This window comes from Chenopodium album, chromosome 15 (assembly GCF_948465745.1).
Source record: "Chenopodium album chromosome 15, dcCheAlbu1.1, whole genome shotgun sequence".
Classification (NCBI taxonomy): domain Eukaryota; kingdom Viridiplantae; phylum Streptophyta; class Magnoliopsida; order Caryophyllales; family Amaranthaceae; genus Chenopodium; species Chenopodium album.
In genome coordinates, this window is record NC_137848.1 from 587,341 (window position 1) to 611,495 (window position 24,155).

At 35.5% G+C, this 24,155-nt stretch overlaps 3 protein-coding genes and 2 pseudogenes across 4 annotated transcripts; 4 read left to right on the forward strand and 1 right to left on the reverse strand.

The window, feature by feature from the left end:
• The first annotated feature begins 603 nt into the window (after positions 1–603).
• On the forward strand, positions 604–3,869 carry LOC145582623 (eukaryotic translation initiation factor 5A). The gene is made up of 5 exons (XM_081639600.1): positions 604–829; positions 1,820–1,942; positions 2,022–2,078; positions 2,161–2,235; positions 3,498–3,869. Exons 1-5 carry the CDS (start codon positions 707–709, stop codon positions 3,597–3,599), a joined length of 480 nt encoding a protein of 159 aa, XP_081495726.1. The 5' UTR covers positions 604–706; the 3' UTR covers positions 3,600–3,869.
• Positions 3,870–4,012: 143 nt separating this feature from the next.
• Positions 4,013–6,906, forward strand: LOC145582620 (AAA-ATPase At3g50940 pseudogene; annotated as a pseudogene).
• Positions 6,907–6,914: 8 nt separating this feature from the next.
• LOC145582618 (AAA-ATPase At3g50940 pseudogene) lies at positions 6,915–9,324 on the forward strand (annotated as a pseudogene).
• LOC145582621 (isopentenyl phosphate kinase-like) lies at positions 8,852–15,197 on the reverse strand. 2 transcript variants are annotated; one of them, XR_014099914.1, is made up of 13 exons: positions 15,070–15,197; positions 14,221–14,439; positions 13,412–13,509; positions 12,698–12,740; positions 12,260–12,321; positions 12,087–12,143; positions 11,900–11,935; positions 11,741–11,818; positions 11,322–11,388; positions 11,142–11,204; positions 10,293–10,396; positions 9,823–9,982; positions 8,852–8,990 (listed from the first exon to the last, which is right to left on the reverse strand). XR_014099914.1 is itself a non-coding variant. In XM_081639598.1 (12 exons), the coding sequence occupies exons 1-12, from the start codon at positions 15,125–15,127 to the stop codon at positions 9,884–9,886; spliced, it is 984 nt and encodes a 327-aa protein (XP_081495724.1). In that variant the 5' UTR covers positions 15,128–15,197; the 3' UTR covers positions 9,484–9,883. The 2 variants fall into 2 exon arrangements, 1 of the variants encoding a protein (XP_081495724.1); XM_081639598.1 differs by lacking the exon at positions 8,852–8,990 and having other exon boundaries at positions 9,484–9,982.
• A 2,772-nt stretch (positions 15,198–17,969) lies between these two features.
• LOC145582624 (putative WRKY transcription factor 3) lies at positions 17,970–23,347 on the forward strand. Its single transcript, XM_081639601.1, has 4 exons — positions 17,970–18,497; positions 19,510–20,213; positions 20,303–20,461; positions 22,653–23,347. Exons 1-4 carry the CDS (start codon positions 18,066–18,068, stop codon positions 22,930–22,932), a joined length of 1,575 nt encoding a protein of 524 aa, XP_081495727.1. The 5' UTR covers positions 17,970–18,065; the 3' UTR covers positions 22,933–23,347.
• Positions 23,348–24,155: the final 808 nt, after the last annotated feature.

The following is a 24,155-nucleotide window of genomic DNA, read 5'->3' on the forward strand; positions in this document are numbered from 1 at the left end:
AATTAGGGCGCCATATAATTCATTAGTTTCAAGGATGCTCTCACATCAACTAGTGTCATGGTTCGAATGTTTTGACATTGGATCATACAACGTTCTCTTCCTATCTATCAACGATGCCGGACACAAGCCTTTTAAGGAAAACGAGATGAATGTGAATGAAGCAATACAAGCTAGCCTAGCATTTGCAAGTCGATGGGCACTCCTATTTATTGCCTATTTGTTAACAAGAGTACAAAGCAATTGTCTATATCTTAATGGACATTGATCTATTAGTAATGGAGAAAGTGTGGGTGATCAGGACTTATGATGGTCAAGTTAGTTAAGGTGAGCACAATCGAGTTTTAATAATAGGTTTAGTAAAGCACTCAGGTGTTAGGGTGTGTTTTTCATCTTATTGGAACTGAACTTATTTGAATCTATTGAAACTTTTTACGACCCCACACCTCATTAAACTAGTGTATAATAGTCAAGTTGTGCATCGACAAGTGTGACCATCCGAACATTTTTTTTTAAAAAAAAAAAAAAATCGATGAATGAAATGCGTCTATCCACATCCAAGCAGAGGCAAAATCCCACATATAAAGGCAGTGAGTCGCTTACATATAACGCAGACGGCTCTATTCAATCATCTAGGTTTTCTCATTTTCTCTCTCCTCGATTCGTAACTGGTGAAGAAGAAGAAGAAGAAGACGAAGACGCCATAACCATGTCTGACGAAGAACACCAGTTCGAATCCAAGGCTGATGCCGGAGCCTCCAAGACTTTTCCTCAGCAAGCAGGTACCATCCGTAAGAATGGTTACATCGTCATCAAGAATCGTCCTTGCAAGGTATACCCCTCCATTATTTAGGGTTAGATTACTCCTTGATTTCTCTGATTTTGTGGGTTTGTTGCTTTTTTTGTTAAATTTCATGTAAAAGAGTGAAGTTTTATTATTTGACTTTGTTTTTAGCTCGGATTCTAGGGTTTCTGTCAGATTTTTTTTGTATGATATGATTGCGCTTTCGATTTCTGCTGCGATTTTCCCTCTTTTTATTGTGTTTTAGTCTGATTTCTATTTTTTTTTTTTTTTTATTCCTGATAACATGGTTAGGGATTTCAGTTGAATATGAATATGAATATGACTGGGTTTTTTTTTTTTTATGAAGTCCTCATTTTTTTGGTTGAGAATTTTTTTTTTTTTTTTTTTTTTTTGTTCTTTCGTAGAAATCGATTGCCCTGATAGTTTTATGAGGGATTTTAGTTGCGTAGGAAATCAGTCAGCTAGATTTACAAGGTTTCGATAGCATTTCGATTTGTTTGGAGAGTTGAAAAAGTAAATATTACTCCTGTTTTGGGAGAAACAAAAATGACATGAGATGTTATTTATTGTGTTAATTAGCATGTTTTTGGAAAGTGTTGTTTATGGGAAACAATATATACAAGTACATTCATTTGTTTATGCTGTATGTTATTGATGTTCGATGGAATCCAACTGTGGGCACAGGTTTTTCACGCCGGAGATGGCTGTTGATAAAGTTTTTGAGCTGTTGATGTGCAGACGTGAATGAATCTTTTGACTGTACTGTTTGTTTTCTTTCTGTGATCCTTGGATGTTCTTGATTTTGGTTATTTCTTAGTCATTTGAAGACGAAGGGACGAGAATCAAAAGGGTTGTCATTGGTTTTTAGTAAAGGTTCTTGTGTTCCCGTGTCTCTTTTTGTTGGCAAGAGCAATTTTTGTATAACATCAAAGTTTAGAACTTCTGTTAGCATTGCAAGAAGTCAGAATGCTAACTGAAATCAAATTACTCACCACTAATTTTGTTTTGATATTGCAGGTTGTTGAAGTATCCACTTCTAAGACCGGCAAGCACGGACATGCCAAATGTAACTTTGTTGGTATTGATATTTTCAATGGGAAGAAGCTTGAAGATATTGTTCCATCTTCTCACAATTGTGACGTATGGCCCTATCCATGTCTTCTTTCTTCTTTATACTGTCACTTCCTTGAACTAAATGGAATTTATCAATGTTTTGCAGGTTCCCCATGTCACCCGTACTGATTATCAGCTCCTTGACATAACTGAGGATGGTTTTGTAAGTATACTAGTCGCTAATTTGATTTGGTTTGGCTTTGTTCTTCGATATTTGGGTGTGTCTAACCAAAATAATATTTCAGGTCAGCCTGCTGACTGATAGTGGTGACACTAAGGATGACTTGAAGCTGCCAACTGATGAAGCTCTGCTGAAGCAGGTCTGTGTATACCAACACTGCTATTTTCATTAGTATTCATTGTCCTTCTTAATACTCATGTCCCATAAGACAATGCCTCATGTGGTGTCATTTGTTAGCATGAAAATCTGGTGGGATGTATCATGTGCATGTTTTCTATTTTTCTTTTAATGGTAAACTGAATGTGCATTTAATGATGTTTTGGATATAGGAATATTTTACAAGGAAGTGCACGCTAATAATTACTCTCGTCATAAATGACAGTAATAAGTGTTCGTTGGTACTTTTAGATCTTAGTTGGTATAATATTGTACCAATTTGAGATCTAAAATTACCCTTATCGGTGTTTTTGATCTTATATTGGTACCTAATTACTCTCGTCATAAATGACAGTAATAAGTGTTCTTTGGTACTTTTAGATCTTAGTTGGTATAATATTGTACCAATTTGAGATCTAAAATTACCCTTATCGGTGTTTTTGATCTTATATTGGTACAATTATTGTACCAACATGAGGTCGAAAGATACCAACGGATACTTATTATTGTCATATATGACTAGAGTTATTATTGATTTAGACAACCTGGTATATTATATGGGAAAGGAAAAAAAATAACTACTGGCATGAAAAATTGGAGAAATGTTTGGGTGTTTTATATGTGAAAGATATTAACATTGTAAGCTAAGTATAGAAAGAGCATAAAGAGGGCACAACAATTTGGGACACCCAATATGAAATCTAGACAACTAAATTTTGGGAGAGTATTTTTTTAATGGTCTGATAATTGTTTTTGTTATCAAGCTTTTTATCCTTCGTTCTGCAAAAATTTCACAACTATGTTAAATAGCCTATATTTTACATCCTGTTTATTGATTACAATTATTCTTCTTGCAGCTTGGGTGTCATTGTTTTTTAGAATGACCCAAATGGCTTCTAGCTGCCATGGCATTAAAAGAAACATCTTTGCCTTTTGTATCAAAAAAAAAAAAAAAAAAAAAAAAGAAGAAAAAAATCTTTGTGGTTTATTTTTTCCATTTGTGGCAATATGAGTCATAAACTTCTTACGTGCTTCACATTCCATGGCTAGCTCATCGTCGACTTTGCTGCATTGGTTCTTATATTTCTGAACAAATTTGAATGACACACACTACTCTTTAATTTGAAATGAACTACGAGTACTTGTTTTTATATATGATCTGATCAATGTATCAATCCTTTTTCGTCTAAACTGTCATATAATAGTCAGTTGCTTAAATAATCCGTATTGCTTTGTATTCCACAGATCAAGGATGGATTTGCTGAGGGGAAAGACCTGATTGTGAGTGTACAGTGTGCCATGGGAGAAGAACAGATCTGTGGTCTCAAAGATATTGGACCCAAGTAATTGACTTCTGATCGGTTCAAGTTGCCTGACGTGTTAGAGCGTGGAATGAAATATATTAATATTGATATTGTTAGCTTTACTCAGATTCCATGTGTTTGAGAATATGCTGGGAAAGACTTCTGTCATGGGGCCTCGTGTTAGCTCCTCATCATAACTCTTTATGTTTGACTTATTATCATCATCAAATTTTTACCTTATGTTTCCTGTTAATGATGTACTGGTGTGATATTGGGTTAATCTATATGATATCTTTTGCATTTTGTGAATCAAGTTTCTGCTGTCAGATATGTTTGAGATCCAGCACTATGATACCGCTATTACAAAAGGCCTTGTCGTTGTTGAAGTGACTGTAAGTAGAAAAACTCTTTCTTTCTGTTCAGTCTAGTTGGTACTTGGTAGGCATAGCTCTCATACAAATGTGTAATCAGAATCATGAAACGGCCTTATGGATTTTGAGGTAATTTCTATTCAAAGAGCTTTCCCCATGTTGGTATTTGATAGTAGGAAGATTTAATTCCAGTGAAAAAGGAATGTTTTGATCACTTTCACTAGACGGTATTGTCATGCGTGATAGATTGATAGTAGTTTAGATTTGGTTCACTTTAGGAGGGCTGCTTGAGATCTTGGCTCTTGTAAGTCAAATTTTCTATTAATTGTAGACCCAGTGGGAGTGATATTACAGTGCTAGTTGGAGTTCAACTTCTTTGATCCATCACTTGAAGCAAAGTTGAAGGGGGAGCATAAAGGTACATTGTTCTTAAATTGGTAAAGTGGAGATTGAAAAACCTAATCAGCTAATAAGGATTTGGATGGGAAGTAGGGAATGGGGAGAAATATACTGGGTATTTGATAAACCAAATTGGATCAAAATAAATCTTATACTGCATAAATCGTGGAATAATTATAAGTAATAAAGGGACTTCGTAGAATAAGCACATAAAAAATGGAGAAATTGGAAATTTCCATGAATTTGAAAATAAGAGGCATGTTTGGTAGACCATAAAAAGTAAGAATGCGGGAAGTGTAAAATCACGGGAATTTTCAATTTTCACAAAACATGGGAATTTAATTACCAAGGTCCCCCTTGGTAATTCAAAATTCCCATGATTTGTAAATACCCATATAACAACCAAACAAGTTAAGTAAATTCCTAGGAAATTTGATTTGGGATTTTAATTCTCATGAAATACAATTGTATATAGGAAATAAATTCATTTATCAACCAAACAAGCCCTAATTATAAGTAATAAAGGGATGGAGGGAGTAGAATATAATGAACCATTTGGACCATTAAATTTAATTGGTTTATAATGGTATAATATTAATAAATTATTAGAGAATCTTCATTGAGTGATGTTAGCTAGGGGCTTTCCTCAAGCCAGCTTGAAGCAGGAAGTGTTGTAAATCAATATGGTAAAAAAATAATTGTAGTCTCTGCAATTTCTGTAAAAGAAGACAGATAAAACAAAGCTAATGACACCTTTCCAACTTAGAAAAAACACTTTCCAACTCAATCATATGTACTATGTAGTTTTGTACGTCGAATAAAACCAAAACGTGGTAGTTTTTGAAGCCTTGTGCATTAAGAGAAATACCTTGTTAAAATTGTATAAAGGTCACGAGTCAGTTTTACCTTACATTTCTTGGCCTAAAATCAAAATAAGAAATACAGTATAGCTCTTCTCCATCAATTGATTCCATGGCTCCAAACATGCCTTCAGCCACCTCTGTATTATCAGCCTACACCGCTTTTGCAGCGTCGATAATGGTGGTGAAAACTATGCTGAATGAAGTTCGAAACATCGCAAACCAAGTGATCCCTCAAACCCTTCAAGAAAAGATGATTGTGAAATTGAGCCAACTTTTGAAAATTCGTTTTACAGAGGAAGAAATCTTGACCATTAACATCAGCAAGCAATGTGACTCCCTCACCAAGAACGAAGTCTATGAAGCTGCCCACACCTACTTGAGCACCAAAATCAACCACTCGAACAAGCGCCTTAAATTGAGCAAAGCCCCGAGAGATAAAGACCTCTCAGTCAGCATTGACAAAGGGGAAGTGATCCTCGATTCCTTTGAAGGGATCACGTTGAGGTGGGTCAAGCTCGTGTGCGACGAGTTATCCCAAGGACATATGGGTCATAAAGTGAATATCATGTCCATGGAGTTGAGTTTCAACAAGCAACACAAGGAGAAGGTTTTAGGGAGATACATTCCTTTTGTCTTGGAAACAGCTAAAAAAATTCATGATGAAAACAGAGTAGTTAAGCTCTACAAAATGGGAGATCCCTTTGATGATCCGTCCTCAACCAACCTCCATCATCCATCAACATTCGACACGTTAGCCATGGAGCCTGAGGTTAAAAGGGCACTCATTGATGATCTTGATAAGTTTGTGAGGAGAAGGGAGTTTTATCACCGTGTCGGTAAGGTATGGAAGAGGGGTTATTTGCTCCACGGACCTCCAGGGACCGGAAAATCGAGCTTGGTTGCTGCCATGGCAAACTACCTAAAGTTCCACATTTATGACTTTGACCTCTCCAGGATGAAGCAGAGCATGGATTTTAGACGCTTGTTGGTTTCCACAACCAATCGGTCCATAATAGTGATCGAGGACATAGATTGTAGCTATACCAAGCTCCATAACAGGCAAACTAATGAAGGTTCAGGAGATGACCATACAGTACCACTCGCGGGGCTGTTGAACTTCATCGATGGGCTGTGGTCAAGTTGTGGAGATGAGAGGATCATCGTGTTTACAACCAATTACAAGGAGAGGCTTGATCCGGCTTTGATAAGGCCAGGCCGAATGGATGTGCACATTCATATGTCTTATTTGACTTTTGGTGGATTTAAGATCTTGTCATCCAACTACCTGAACATCAGTAGCCATGCTTTGTTCGCGCAGATTGAAGAGCTGTTAAAAGAGGTACAAGTTACCCCTGCAGAAGCTGCACAGGAGCTGATGAAAAGCGATGATATTGATGAAGTGCTTCAAGGGTTTGTGCAGCTCCTCCTTAAGAAGGAAAAAGGCAAACAGGTTCAGGAAAATCTATAAATGCAAATTGGTACAGAAGTTATCAATTTGCACAGTTAAAATTTTCACTGCATCTTTAGAGTATTGTATCTCTCTTTCAGATGAGAAGTTAAGAGTATTTATTCCTTAAATATGTACTGCTACTTGAAATCCTAATTGTTCACATCAACTAGATTATGTTCAACATGATTTGTAGAATGTATAAAAACAGGACATATTATAGGTTCATGTTTAAACCCATCATTTCTAAGATGATTATGTCAGGTTATGTACCTGTAGTACACGCACAATGAATGCATGCAACGAATTCAGTGTAGAGGCATAAACCTCTTCCGAAAAGAGAACCTTATCAAAAACTTGACAAAATGATCTACTTGACTACAATAAGAGTATAAGCCCTGACAATAGCTTCACGGTCCAGGTGCTTAGTCAATTTATGAAACAACCAAGACTCCAAAAGAGCTCTCAGGTACTTGCAGTTGCAGTATCATGAGATCAAGTGTTTTTGTTGTCGACTACCAAGCTGCAGTAGAAATCGCAGTCAATCCAGTTCTTCATGAAAGAACAAGCAGGGAGGTATAGCCTGTCATTTATCAAAGGTGATACCAAAACACAGCATGATAAATTAAAATAATAATAAGATACTTGCAAACTTAATTAGTTGACTTTGTTCATGGTGTCAGGTGATGGATATTAAATCTTGTTAGAGAAGCTTTGAAACCTCTCTTCTACATTATTAATTTCTTAATACGAGTAATATTTTATGCAAGTCTTGTTACAGAAGCTTTTTCTTGTCTATAATTTAGTAGTGTATATATTGTCTAGCTACTGGACTCTGATTTCACAAAACCAATTCAAAAATCCAAAAAGCTCAAGGCAACTGGGAGTGTAAAGCAGATTACGAATTCTCTAATTCACATTTTCTTCTCTGTTTGTAGTGATTTTAGCCTAAAAATTGCCTTCAGCAACATCAGTAGTATCACACCTAAGCATTAAAACCCATGGCTACAAATCTGCCTTCGGCCACATCCGTAGTATCAGCCTATACAGCTTTTGCAGCATCGGTGATGGTGGTGAAAACTGTGTTAAATGAATTCCAAAGCATCACATACCAAATAATCCCTCAAAACCTCCAAGAAAAGTTTGTTACGAAACTTGGGAAACTATTCCAAGTTCTTTCAACAGAAAAAGAAATCCTGACACTCAGCATTGATGAGCAATGTGACGGGCTCACGCAGAACCAAGTATATGAAGCATCCCAGGCCTACTTGAGCACTAAAATCAACCACTCAAATAAGCGGCTAAAGTTGAGCAAAGCAGTGAGAGATAAAGACTTCTCGGTCAGCATTGACAAAGGGGAGGAAATCCTCGATTCCTTTGAGGGGATCACATTGAGGTGGGTGATGCTGATCAGAAGCGAGGAATCACAAATGAAAGTGCATAGATCCATGGAGTTGAATTTTCACAAGCAACACAAGGAGAAGGTTCTAGGGAGATACATTCCTTTTGTGTTAAAAACTGCAAAAAGAATCCATGAAGAAAACAGAGTAGTTAAGCTCTACCAGCTCGGGGAATTCCATGATTTTGAGTCATCAATCAACCTTCAACATCCATCAACATTTGACACATTAGCCATGGAGCCCGAGGTTAAAAGGGCCCTCATTGCGGATTTGGATAGGTTTGTGAGGAGGAGGGATTTTTATCGCCGTGTGGGTAAAGTCTGGAAGAGGGGTTACTTGCTGCATGGACCTCCAGGGACCGGGAAATCTAGCTTGGTTGCTGCCATGGCAAACTACCTAAAGTTCCACATATATGACTTTGACCTCTCCAAGATGAGGTACAACTTGGATTTTAGGCAATTGTTGGTCTCCACTTCCAATCGGTCCATAATAGTGATCGAGGACATAGATTGCAGCACCAATAAGTTGCAGAACAGGCAACATCAGGCATCTAGTGGTATTGGTGAAGACTGCACTGCAGATATAAACTACAATAATGAAGGCTCAGGAGATGACCATTCATTACCTCTGGCAGGGCTGTTGAACTTCATCGATGGGCTGTGGTCAAGTTGTGGGGATGAGAGGATCATTGTGTTCACAACCAACTACAAGGAGAGGCTTGATTCAGCTTTGATAAGACCAGGCCGAATGGACATGCACATTCATTTGTCTTATTTAACTTTTGGTGGGTTTACAGTTTTAGCCTCTAACTATCTCAACATCAGTAGCCACCCTTTGTTCACTCAAATTGAAGAGCTGATCAAAGAGGTACAAGTTACCCCTGCAGCAGCAGCAGAGGAACTGATGAAAAGCGATGACATTGATGAAGCACTTGAAGGGTTTGTGCAGCTCCTCCTTAAGAAGAAAGAAGATGACCAGGCTCAGGGAAATCTATAAACTTATAGTGGTCCAGATACAATCAAGCACATCAAAGACTATTGTATCTACAGAATACTGTAGCTTCCTCTAAGAATGACAACTTTCATGTGATTCCTACCAAAATATTTTCTCATGAACTCAAAATTACTTCTTTTTTTTTTTTTTTTTTTTTTTTACACCTGGTCCTATATTACTTGCAATTACAATTTTCAAACATTAACTAGATTAATATGATTCTTTTGAATTTTATACTACGTAAATTCAAACACTGATAAGTCAGGTTCTACATTTAAAACATAACTTTTGTCCCTCATTATGTCACATATCAATATTGATACTCCACAAGGAGTAGCACTTTCTCCATTCACATAAATTTTTTTACTTTGCTATAACGATTTAGTTTAAGTCCATTATGCTCGAATGCTCTATCAAAAACTTAACTGTCTACAAAAACTGCAAAACTTCAGAATGTCAACAAATTGTAATGAACATTAATTCACTCAATTGTGGCTATAGTTTGATACAGAAGAGACAAAAACAGCATTCTGAGATGAGATCTAAAACTTGTCATGTCTAAATGTAATATAAAGAATAAACTGATGATCCTAATAAAAACAATCCACTCTGTACGCTTATTGATTCATGCTATGGTTCCCTCTAGCAAAGCAAACAGTTTCCGCGGGTTACATAGGGGAAATACCAAAAAGGGTTACTGTCCAAAAATGGTGAGTTTCGCTGATTTATGAGTTATGAAATTGCAGACAGAGTCAAGGATGTTATGCTTAGGTATATGGTAGTCAGGGATTACCAGAGGTAACGGATTATATATGATTATGCTGCCTCTGATGCACATGACAAGCTGTTGATAATTATTTTCTCATAAAACGGATGGCTGTACCCATCCAATCATCAGGAATTTTCCCTTTTACTTCCCCTTTTAAGGCTTTCAAGGAATGATCTGTGGCTGCCTGCAGCAGACAAAGATATTTCAAACGACAACACTTGCGATATTGAGTTAAAGGCAAAGAAGTTACAGCCAATATTGATTCTCAAACCCCTGGGAACCAATATTTGGAAGAGAAGGGGGGGGGGGGGGGGGGGGGAAGAGTTTTGTGGTTTTGGCCCTTTTGGGTAGTTTATAACAAAGAGAAAGGTAGGTAGATTCAAATTAGATTTCACTACCCCCTCCAGAGACTTTTGCAGCAAGCTTTACTCATAATCACTGGAAAATGTTCAATTGGCTTAGACAGAATCTCACAAGTGGGAAGAAGTGTTTACCTTTACGATATATACATCAATACCAAGTTTTGCAATAGCTGCTGCTTCGGAAATTTTGGTCACCATGCCTCCGGTTGTATCATGAGCAGCAACAGTTATCTCAACTGTATAACACAATTACTGGATGAGAAGCATATCACTTTTTATTCTTCATAGGGGCTAAATGTGAAACCCTGACTCATTAATTAGTGCAGAAGAATTTATCAATAGGTTTACTATAAAGAGATCTAAGTAAGAAGCCACCATGTTCCCCAAAACCCCTGTCTCTCCTCCCACAGACATTCAATTATTCTATTTACAGCAATTTCTTATCATCTGCACTACTATGTAAGAGCACATTTTCAGTGTAAACAGGAAAGCAACTGAAACCAGTTACTATTGAAATTTGATTAAAAACCAGGTGAGATAAGCACAAATTGATCTCAACTGTTACACATTTCATGATAAGATGAACTCATTAAATACAGTAGCTGCCTCTATGCACTGCATATTAAATAGTAACTGTCTTCGTATATTTCAATTAGATGAAAATTTGAAATAATATAAGATCGAACTGTAGACAAAAAAAATAAAATAAACAGAAATCAGCGTTCAATTATTCAGTCCACCGATGTCTTCTCAAATTCCTTCATGCATTAAATCAATCTACAGATCCTCAGTGTAGTTTCTTAGGCTTATTCACAGAAAGAGATGAAAGGATCCTAACAGAATTATCATAAAAATTTCAATGGTTGTATAGCATTCTATAATATGATCCATGATAAGTCAATACTCAGAAACATTCCAAAGCACTGAGAATTTATCTTTCCAGCATTGTTCAGAAATTAAATCATCCTGCAAATCATATACCTTGTTCATTTATAGATTTCGGGGCCGGATTCACAACACGCCAGCTTCCTTCTTCATCGACAGCTGTTAGATGCTAAAACAGATCATGCATTTGCGTAGAAACATCATAATGATTACTCACATCTAAACTCTCAACTGAGAAAAGTCACAGAACAGTGCATTCCCCCAGAGACTGCTTACCTATCTCTTTTAACAACATTGCATCAGGTTCTGATGGCGGACGGTCATATACACCAAATACATCTGTCTTGATAAATGATTGTATAGGAAAACTTTTATGAAATGCTTGCTGAAACAACGCTAATCAAGTGGTAATTCTTGGCTTAATTTAACATATTAGGTAGTGAACTGTATAATCATACCCAATCTCATACTAGAGCATTAAGTAACTATGTTTTCAGTTAATTGATCATTTACTGATCAACAACACATGTTAAAAATGTCACAGTGAAGGGAGACGACATTCAAGATCTGATGGAAACAAAGCTAATAAACAGAAAAATTTTGGCATCAAATGCCTATTTCATACTTAAACCTTTTACGCAAGAGTTTTAGTAGACCATCTCCACAAAAGATATACACACCAACAAAAGGGATACAAGGAAAACAACATATTCAGGCTTCAAGATTTCTGCAATATGCCGTATAATAACATCCCCGCTCAAAATTGTGCAACCCTGTAGGTATAATTATGTAAGCAAGCACAGGAACATTATTTTAAACAGGTAAAGTAAAGAGCTAGACATATGATGACAAACCTGTGAATGATCAAGCACTGCATCCCCATGCAGGACCTAGTAATCAAGACAATATTAATGGTCATGCATGTATCAATCAAGATTTTTTTATGGCAGCTTGAATACACCAACAACTACATGTCAAAGAAAAATGCTATTTGTTGGTGTTATTTTTGGCACAGTAACAGGATATGAACATTGGACTTACAGGGATGAAACCAGAGTCAATAGTTTTAGCCACCGTTGTGACATCAGCGGAAGCAACCTGTATATACAATGCTGCATTGATTAAATTAGGTTTATGGAGTAATCATGTCTAAAAGTATGTTTGCAGGAGAAAAGCATGAGTTTCAAAAATTGACATTATCAATAGTCACTAACATTTCTCTGAAACGTTGTCCATCCACCCGAAAATGGAGATATTCCAACTGAAGGGATACCCTCTGTAACAGAGCAGCAAGTTAGTTAATCACCGTATCTTTTACTCAAGCACATACGTAATATTCCTTCAAGTACTTATATGAAGCACTTAGTTGAAGATATGGATGTACGTAAAATAATTTGAGGCTTAAGTGTTTCTTCTTGGTATCCACAAGAAATAAAGTGTGGATTTCTATTGTAAGATTTTAAAACTAACTAGTCTGGTACAGAATGAATAAACTTCATCATCCAAGCTTTTCATAGAATTGCCAATGGTTCCAGCCATTCCCTAGATTTTTTTTTAAAAAAAGTAAATTAATATATACACCTCCACTTAACCAGGAACATAAAATAAAAGGCAATCAAGATATATAGAAATTACTGCAACACTAAATTTACCTCGAGCTAGTGCCCTCACAATTTCAAGATTGAGTGATGTGACCTGTAAAAAAGAAACTAATGATACTCTTAAGGAACCACCATATGAAAAAGCTTTAATATGCGCTAGTCAAGGAAACTTAGAAAGATAGCCACATCAGGCACAAGTTTTTTTTTACTTTGACTGAGGCCCTGTTTGGTGAAAAGCTTAAAGTTGAAAGCTGAACCTGATTGTGTTAACTGATTTTGACTAGCTGATTGTGTTAGCTGATTTTGACTAGCTGATTGTATTAACTGATTTGACTAACTTATTTTATTAGCCGATTGTATAAAAGTGTTTGGTAATTAGCTGGTTGCTTTAAGCTAATTAAGTATGTGAAATGACCAATAAGCTAATTGTGGGGTGGGTAGCTCATAAAGGATTTTAAAGTAAATGGGGGTATAAGTGTTATTTCATCATAATAATTGAATAAAATATTTGAAAAAGCTCCTAAAAGGAGCTTTTTGTAAAAGAGCTTATTTAGTGGAATAAGCTCTTTAAATAAGCTTTCCACCAAACACTTTATGTTAGCTTATTTAATAGTCAATAAGCCAATATTGGTCAAATAAGCTAATTTTGCTCAAATAAGCTGGTTACCAAACACAGCCTGAGCTTTTTCAAGAATTTAGCAACTACAAGCTAATGGACAAACTTATATCTTGCTGCAAATTTAGAGGGAATTCAACAACACTTACTGAAATTCTGGTCGCAACAAAGCCGGCTTTGACAAGAGACTGATCCAATCCTCCCTTGTGTGCCCCTGACTTGCTGGCTTGAAAATGACCGAATGAGCCTATATAAGCAGGAAGGTTCATACACTTAGGATCACCAAAGAGGCATGCACATAGAATACATGAAAACTCACTACGACAAGCATTAGAATTACAATGCTTGATGAACTTTATAACTAATAGATGTTCACTACAGTCCACCCCACCAATGTCAAAATAAAACAGAACAAATGCATAGCTACTAAAACCTGAGTTAATCTATTTGAAATATGGAAGAAATGTCTCTTGTTATGACCAGTTTTGCACTATAGCACAGAGACCATATGACTTCTGGTCCACTAGCTTGTCACAAACCACAATCTACCAAGACTATACACTATACAGGCTTCCCAATTATAAATGCCACTGATTCAGATGACTTTTCGGATAAATGCACAGTTACTTATCTACCTCCCTTAGTTCACTTTCAATGGTATCTCAGATCTCATACCTTTTCTCCCCTCAAGGCATTATTCTATAAACAGGTGAAAGCTTAATCTAGTTCAACCACATAAATGATCAAAGCAAACTATAACACACACAGAAACAAGTAATCAAGATTCAAATTACTGTTCAAGGCTTGAGAATAATCTATATTTGATTTAACCTACTTAAGACGCAACATAGCCAACATTTCTAATCAACTACTAAATATAACTAGAATGGCAACAATCAAGTCTTCCAGTTGAATAATGCATCCAAAACAAAAGGGTCATCCAAACGAGTCAACAAACCAGCTCCATGAACAACAACAAAGTTGCTGGACTCCAATGTTGTTTGATCTGAAATGCCATCTACATCTACAGAAACATCTGCTTTCCCAAGCCTTTTACTCCAATCCATATCCACAACTTCACCAGACATCATTGCTTCTCTCAAGTGTATCGATACCGCTCTCAGATTTTCTTCATTTATCTTCTCCAATTCATTCTTGCAAGTAATTGCTGCACCTCCTAAACTTGACAACAAACAAAATCTAAATCATTTTTTAATAAATCATAGCAACCAACATAGAATACCATATCTCATTTCCAGCATTTAAACTGACCATACATGCCAACTTCAAAAACACACATCCTATTCTAGTTTTAAACCGGATAAATCTATTGAATTAATGCATACGGAGCCTAAAAAGTTCAATGATGTAGGCGGGATTCAATCCTAAGTCTCGAGTACAAAAGTACCACTAAACTTGACAACTAAAAAAAACCTGAATCAATTTCTTAGAAATCATAGCAACCAACACAAAATACCATATCTCATTTCTAGCATTTAAACTGATCAAACAAGATCAAACATGCCAACTTCAAAAACCCACATCCTATTCTTGTTCTAAACCCAATCAATGCATACAGAGCCACAAAGGTTAATGATGTAGACGAGATTCAACCCAAAGTTGTGGGTACCCCCATATTCCCACCCCGAGACTTTAACCAACTAAACTAATCGAGCATTCACAAATCTCAATCGGATTAAAAACACGACCAACCCACTTCCCATCTTAGTTCATTGTCCATAATTAACATGAATGAAGCTAATTAAAATGAGTAAAGTATGAAATAAAAGGAGGAGAGAAAAAAGACCGAGCTTGACGATGCATCGAAGTGGTTTAGTGAGTGGTGTAGCAGTGCCTTTCTCCATAAAAATCGAGGTTGATTTCGTGTAAAATCAGTGAAATTGTGCTTCAGTTTAAATGCTGGAATTATAGCAGTTTATCACTCAGATTTGCTCCGTAGGAAAAGGACATGCTTTTCCTTGCTGAGTCTTGAGCTAAATGACGACAATGCCCTTAATAGGTTTTTATGAATACGACAAGGCGTTCCAGTAAAATAACAAACTTGAGATTTTGAGAGTGAGACATAGCTCAAGTGGTTAGAGGCCCTTCGATTCACTTGCCCTTTGAGGCTCTCTAAACAAACAAACAAACAAAAAAAAAAAAAGTAAAATGACAAACTTGTAAATAAATGGTAAAGTAAAAAATATATATATATACACGGTTCATGGTAGAACCACTAATACCATTAGTGATGTACCAAAAATGTGCATTGTTCTATCATGAACCGTGTACATTTTTATTGTTTATTTACAAATTTACGATCATTTTAATAAATATAATTTTTTTTTATTTTTATATAACCTTGTATTTTCTCATTCTTGCTCGATCTTCAATTATGCTTTTAATTCCTTCTTGAGCTAGTTAATTATGGAATGAGAAATCACGTCCTTCTTTTAACGCATGCTTCCTTATAAAATTTGTCCATCCTTAATGCTTTTATTATTTTTTTCCAAGGAAGGATCTTTATTGAGGATCATAGGGGCCTAATACTCCTGTAATTTTAAGATTAGTTAGACATGCATATAGAAAATGTTGTCGTATAAAGTTATAATTATAAAGTATAAAAAAAGTGTATCACAGTGGTTAAGTAGTACGAGTACTAAAGGTAGAAGGTGTTTAAACCTTAGTTCCATGTACTTTTTGGTCCAATATTAGTCACTAATTACCTCCCTAGATCCTAAAAGTTTTAGCCTATATCAGATTTTGATTATTCTATTTTATTTTTTATTTTTTTTAGAGAAAGTTACCTTTGTATCGGTATTTTTATTATGCGTGTACAAATTAGTTGTAAATTTTTCACACATCTTAAAGCAACAAAAGAGTATTAAAACAGAAAAGTAAAATAAAAAAAATTATCAACATGCACTAGGTTTTTACTTTTTTCACAATTTCTTATCTAATAATGAAAAATTGTCATCAATCACATCATAACGTGATAAATAATGGTTTGAATAAAAAACGATATATTAATGTTAAAAATGTGTGCATTAAAATCATACGGATAAGAAGATTCGAACACCCAATCTCTTACATAATGTGTGCATTAAAAATTGTTTTCTCTATTTTTTGGTCCCATAAAACCTCTTACTTTCTTCCCTCTTTCCAAACTTAGGGCTTGTTCTATTCAGCTTAATTTCACTTCAGTTCAGCTCAATTTAGTTCAGTTCAGTTTCTAATTTTCTTCTCTCATAAACAATTCAGTTCAGTAAATGAGAAATTATCTATATTTTAATAAATTCAATAAAGCTTCCTAAAATTCCATAAAAGTCAAAATATAAAGGAGGTATTATATTAGTATTCCAATTTCCAAGTGCTGAAAAAATAACCATAGGGGAAAACAAAAAAATAATTCAGAACGTTGTCGATTTCAATTTTGAAAAAACTTTTAAAAATTTATCATTTTCACAACTACAAAAGTAGAAACTTTAGGATAACGCCTGAGCTACTCACCCATTTCTTTTTTGACGAAAATGGATACTCAAAGATAGTTGTGTAGGGACGACGTGGGAATTGAGGCAAAAATATGGGGTTGCCAAGTTATGAACCACGTTACATTTTATAGTTGTGCTTGTGCACGATAACTAGTGGCTACATGCGATCTCCCCACTATTTTAATAAATGAAGTACATAAAATTATAAAATATAATATTATTGGACCAAGGTTGCCACTTGCCAATACTATTTTCAATCATAGGCTCAGCCGCCTCCTTTAAAAATGAAAAAAATAAAAAATAAAAATCAGTTGCCTAACAAATAAACCCATAATAAAGCACATAGACATGAAAACCACGGCATTTTCTATATCAAAATTTCTGTTTTCTCACTATCATCCAAAAATCAATCCTATGCTTGGATTCGATACATTTAGTATACACTATTGCCTTGTTTGTTTTAATTGAAACGTTTCTTTTAAATAGATACGGAGTATATTAATATAAATTTTTAATTATCAATAAATAAAAACTAGATAATAATTGGTACTTATTAATATAATATATGATGATTTAAATAAATATTTACAAGACTATATATATATTTTTTATTACGTATAGAAATTTATTAATATTAATAAAAGTGAAAAAAGTGAATTTATTTTAAAAATTCAGAGGGGTACCTCTATTATTTGAGCAGAGACGCATAATTTGACTTTTGCATTTTATATATCCTCATCATACCGTTATAAGTATACATTATTCAACACTTTCTATTTCTATCTCTTCAATTATTCTCATGTACGACTTTTTCTTACTTTCTATCTCTCTAAGCCCAAATACAAATATATACTTCTAATCCTTAATTTTAAGAAATCTACAACTTTCTTAATTCATGTAAAAAATATTAAATATATTTTGTATTATGAGACGGAAGGAGTACTTGTTATATAACTCCGTACTCGTACTCGTTAACAAAAATTAGAGAAGTAAAACACTACTACAAATAAAAGGACATTGTTGTATCTTACTGTACATTGAATGTTTTGTAATCTACTCCTTGATCCAAAATTTGTTTTTTCCAAAGATCATTTTATGTTGTTCCATTAGTTTGGTATGGTAAATAAATAAACAAATATGCTTAAAAAACAAAAAAAATCGGAACTCATAAAAAGGCACTTCAACCTTTTCTCTCATTTTTCTTGCAGCACCTGCTCAGAAGACAAAAAAAAAAAAAGGAAATAGAAAAAAAAAAAAAAAAAAAAAAACAACCGCGCAAGTGCGAGAAGAGGAGATAATTGAAGTAACAAAAATGGCGGATAACAAAGAAGCACCATCCTCAGCTAAACCACCACCGGCGCCACCGTCTACGTCGTCGAAACGGCCGACGATAACCCTACCTTCTAGAGCCGGGATCGAGTCCTTGTTCACCGGGTCAGGTTTCGGGCTCAGCCCTGGCCCGATGACACTGGTGTCCAATTTCTTCTCCGAGAACGATCCTGATTCCGACTGCCGCTCCTTCTCTCAGCTCTTAGCTGGTGCTATTGCTTCCCCTCGACCGCCCTCTGAACCGGACCAAGTCCGGTTTAAGGATAATCGCCCTTCCGGTTTGGTCATTTCTCCGCCGCCGCAACCGCCGCCACAGCAAGGCGGTGCCGGAGGAGGTGGAGGAGGGTTTTTTATGCTTTCTCCTGGGATTAGTCCGGCTACTTTGCTCGATTCGCCTGGTTTATTTCCTGGACAGGTTGGTTCTTATAATTTGTTGTATGAGTTTTGGATTTTATTGTTTTTGTTTTGTAATAATTTGTTCATTGTCTAATTTTGAAAAAAAAAAAAAAAAGAAAGAAAGATTTTTGGTAGCAAAATGTAGAGTTGACTTAGTGAGGAATTGGGTTTAAAGCTGATAAGACACAGATGTAATCATGAAATTTATTTTTGTTGGGATTGAAGGGAATGATTATGATCATGAATATGATAAATTGATAATGATGATGAATTTTGATGGTGGGTTTGTTTAATTTCGGGAATGGTGAATGGGGCGAAAGTAAATGATTTGCTCTCTTAAAAAATTGATATTTTAGAATTTTATGATGGATTGCTACCTCCCGTTGAAAGAAATTTTGTAAATTTTGGTATAATGCCAAGGTATTACTCAGAAAATTATCGGAATTTGAGCAAGAAATGAGGTAGAATTCGCTGTAGTAGATTAATGAAGCTTGCTTGCTGAGATATATATATCTGGGTACTTAAAAATAATGTCTTTTTGTTTGTAAGAGGCATTGTGAATTATGATGCAACTTACAATGGTTGTTGAAATTATAGGTGATTATGAATCTGTTTCAGACACTGGTTCATGCTGAATTTTCGTTTGTGTATATTAAGTGTGTCGTAGTTTGTAATGAAAAGCATTTGATTCTTTTTATGAGGCCTCATAACCCTTTAGCACAGGAAGTAGATGGGTCTCTGTTAAAAAAATGAGCACAATTTTCACAACAAAAAGTATTCTGTGTTTGGCTGACAAAATTTTCATGCTAAAGAGTTTGTGGCGGTCATTTTGCACATCAAAAGAAAACAATTTTCTTACATTTATATTTGTGTTCATCAAAACTCTCATGGGAAAGAGTCTATGTCCCTTTGAGGCTTTGATTAACTATTCTTTCATGGACAAACTGTTTTGATTCTACTAGGAAATCACAGAAGACACATATGGTTGAAACTTGAAGCCGTACCTCTAATTATAGAATGTTTGTCTGTAGGGCCCATTCAGTATGTCTCACCAGCAGGCATTAGCTCAGGTTACTGCACAAGCTGTGCAGGCCCAAGCTAATTTGCATATGCAAGGTGGCTTTCAGTCTTCATTAGCATTAGGTCCTTCGGCATCAGAGCCATTTCCAGGTTTTGCCCCCGATACATCAGTCCAACAGAATATAACATCTTCTGCACATGATTCCAGAGATATTAAGGAGTCAGCCCAAGTTTCTGGTTCTGATCAAAGATCAAACTACTCATCAATCATTGTTGATAAGCCTGCCGATGATGGCTACAACTGGAGGAAATATGGACAGAAGCAAGTCAAAGGAAGTGAGTATCCACGAAGTTATTTCAAATGCACGCACGCTGGTTGTCCTGTCAAGAAAAAAGTGGAGCGTTCTCTTGATGGCCAAGTTACTGAGATTATCTACAAGGGTCAGCACAATCATCAGCCACCACAAAAACGGTCAAAGGACAGTGGAAATAATAATGAAAATGTGGGAACTCATGGAAACCCAGAATCTGTTTCGCAGCCACAAGCTAGTAACTTGAATAGCAATAGTGACAGCATGGCTTACTCGTTGCCTAAAAGAGATCAAGAATCTAGCCAAGCTACAACAGAGCAATTATCTAGTGATGAGGAGGAAGTGGGCAATGGTGAAACTAGAGAAGCCGATGGGGATGAAGATGAACCTAATGCCAAGAGAAGGTATATATTGTATCTGCATTGACTTTATACTGTTGATGCCTTGGTTTTCTGATTTTGTGCTGATCGGACTTTTTAACTTGCTTGTGAAGGATTACTGAAGTCCGGGTTACAGAGCAAGCAGCTTCACATAGGACAGTTACAGAACCCAGAATTATTGTTCAAACAACTAGTGAAGTTGATCTTCTGGATGATGGTTATAGGTGGCGTAAGTATGGACAGAAAGTTGTCAAAGGCAATCCATATCCAAGGCAAGTGAATTTTCTTCGGTTAATATATGGGTAACTACACGCTATATAGAAACTATTTCGAATGTGAACGCTATTCCTTTATCAATTTTGAGCTTTTGGTAGTGATCCTTTTTGTGCATGATTATACTTATTGTGAAGTATGGCAAGTATCTGTTATTTTCAACTTCCCTGTTTAATGATTGATAAATCTAGTATATCAATTTGTAGTCCATACAGATGAACAATCAACAGGTTATCAATTATCTTTCCAAACAACTCTTTATAAATTGGTGCATTGTGCTGCAAGTTTTGTCTAGATTATATTTTTGCAATTTTCTCATTATGATATTCAGCTGAATATGTTATAATATCTGCTTGCCATCCCTTCAAGGAGCATGTATCAATTACAACTTTTTCACTATATTTATGTGAATATGCTGTCTGATAATGAGTTGGCGAATAACCCTTTTCCCTTTCTTCTGCACTTTCACTATAGCTGAAGCTTAACTTACATCTTTATAACTGTATTGGAGATAGCTGAGGTTTAGTGGAAGTTTTAACTGAAGGCACTTTCTAGCTCTGTGGTTGTATATAGCTGTCCTTTAGTCTCAAACACAAATAGCTTTTTAATTATGAATGCTCTGTATTGCAATATTTGCAACTATATGAAAATTGGTCCCTGATTTGGAGTCAGGATGCTAGTTAAATATTCCATGTGATTGCTGCTTATTATGTTCTCAATGTGGCATTGGGGTGAGGCTGTTAAAGTGCTAATTTCTATGCTGCTAGTATGCTAAGGTTTCGACTTCTTGTTGTTATTGTGCTAGTTTAGGTACTAAATGATGTGCGTAGTTTGAGTTTAGAATGCCTTTGACATGTTGAAGTCAAAAAATTTCACGTCTAACCTCTCCATAGAGACTGGTACTATCATTTTCAACTTAATACCTTAAGGAAGACTTCAAATGCATGTCAACCCTTGAATTTATTGCAAGGAATATGTATTTTTAAATTACATAATTACTATCTGGGGCGTCGCCTGGGGTACACACTAGTTCTAGTAATTTAAATATGATCCCCAGGATAAAAGAGCCATGAGTAGGAAAGGCATACAATTTTCTAATGTTGTTTCCTCAAACTGGCTGGAGTACAGGACAAATATTGGAAAAGAGGGTACTTGATGCTCTGAAGAGTTTTGAGGTTTTGTTATTGTATTGACCAATATACTGCCTTGTTTCCCTTTGAACTTATCTTTTGTGTATTGGCTGTCACGGAGCCTTTTAGGAAGATTAGATATAGGTAATTGACCTAATCGTGTAAGGAATATGTATTAGTTTTGAGAACTGATCTTTGTTTCAGAAACCTGATGGTGTGAGCTAATCAGTTGCATTAGGGATCTTTTGAATTTGTTGGTTGTTTTAGTAAGGTTACTGTCAAAATCTGAAACCAAAATTCAATTTCAGAGCTTTATATTGAACCATGAGGATCAAGTTTCTGTTAACTCCCCACCCTCCCCCCCCACCAAAAAAAAAAAAAAAAAAAAAAATTATTGCTATTGTCTAATAATTATAAGAAATCCTAAATTTTTTTTTTCCAGGGATTTTCTATTGTGTTTGTTATCTGTAAATTCTCTTCCATAGAGTCATGGTCTTGTGTGATGTTAAAATTCAAATGCATGGATATCAATATAAAATTGAGAGAGATCTATTATTGACCTTGCTGAAATTTAATACAATGTAATTAAGGAAGATTCAATAGTACATGCATTGTGCAATGATGCAAACAAAACCATTCTCCCCTGTAATTTTCATTTACTCCGTATTGTCTTTAGTAATGTGATTGCATAGAATTGTTAAGTTGTGGTAGGATATCTGTGTGATAAACCATCAAGAAAGATATAGAAAATGGCGGGTCTGCCAAAAGTGCATGCATAGGTGTCCTGAAAGCCTGATCCTAGCAACAGGCTAATCAAGAAGGGAATTCGAGTTTTGAATAACAGTAGTTGTGTAAGGTATTAAGATGTTCATCTTTGAATCTATGGGTAGAATTGCCTTAATGTGTCGGAATTTATAATATCCATTCATGTTTCCAATTACTCCTGTAGTCTTATAATCTATTTGGCATGTAATTTTATGTAACACTTCAGTGAAGTTGCCAATAGTTACGTTCATTTTACAGTCTACATCCATCTGACATATGTGTACTTTCTCAACAGGAGTTATTATAAATGCACTTATGCTGGATGCAATGTGCGTAAGCACGTAGAACGTGCAGCCTCAGACCCTAAAGCAGTCATTACAACTTATGAAGGCAAGCATGACCATGATGTACCAGCTGCTAGAATGAGTAGCCACAATACAGCAAACAGCTCATCTCAACTGAGACCACACAATTCAGCAGTTAATACTAATTCTTATGCTGGTAAGACAGAATTTACGAATACTCATCAACAACCTGTAGCACTTCTAAGGTTAAAAGAAGAAAGAATTACATAGACTTGTGTCAAAAGAAAATATTTAATAGTCAAGATACAGATACAGATGTCCTTCAATATGTTGGATACTCTATTCTTTCTTTGAATCTGCTTGGCCAGAATTTTATCTTGGCCCAGGGACCTTGCAACTGATACACACAGGAAAGAGCCAAGTATACAAGAGATAGAGAACATTGTTGAAAATTTGAAATCAAGAATCTCATAAATATCTGGGAAATATTTATGTTTGTATTGTATTTGTTAGTAACTTTGTTGTATGTGTAGATTGTGTACACTAGTCTAGTACCTAATTATTTTGAGTTTTTGACATGTATTCTTTTGTACATGGGAAAACAAAGAATTGTACCACTTGTTCGTTTATGTAGGAAATTTTTACTGGTTCCTCTTCTTCAAATTTCATCAAACTCCTAAATCTTGAGACTTGAGCAATGAATCATAAAGGTATATAATTGCAACTTTGAACTACTTAAAACCAACTGTTTCTGCTGTTGTGGTGATGGGTATATGTGGTTCTCAGGATTGCAGAATGATAGGATATATCTCTGAAATTTGTAAGTAGCCGAAAACTGCATATCACAGGAGTGTTTAGAAAATTTTAGGGGCATATAGAGAATTGGTCTGGAGATTTTTGGGGGTTATATCTGGGAATTATAGGGCTTTACTTTGTATTCTGCGCAATTGGAAACAAAACTGCAATTTGGTATTCAGATTTATTCCAAACAGCTGAAAGTCCGAGCACAATGTAACACTTCTAGACTTCTAGTACTTGAGTGTGGTAAGATGTCAACTCTTGCAATTTTGACTATTTTACATCAGAAAATTGCAATATTATGTTATACCGCATAATAATGGGGACCTGTCAAAACTTGACACAACAAGATCTGGTTATGAGAACTATTGTTAAAAGGATCTACCCATCATTTTGTGGTCGGAATTGACAGTAAATAAATATGTTTGTTATGATTTGTTACTTTACACATATATGATATAGTTATTAAATATCAATTACATTAATATGGCTTCCCATAAAATGAATGCACGATCCGCCAATGTATAGGTGAGGTTTGTTTTTTATCAAGTCATTTTCGGGTTAGTCTAGTCTTTCAGATGATTAACACTGCACCAGTGTGTTCAGCAGTAACCATATTGTACTTATGAGGCTCGGAGGCTTCGAGCCCATTAACAAAAAGGGCAACAGCCGCAACACCAGCCATTGTCATTCAC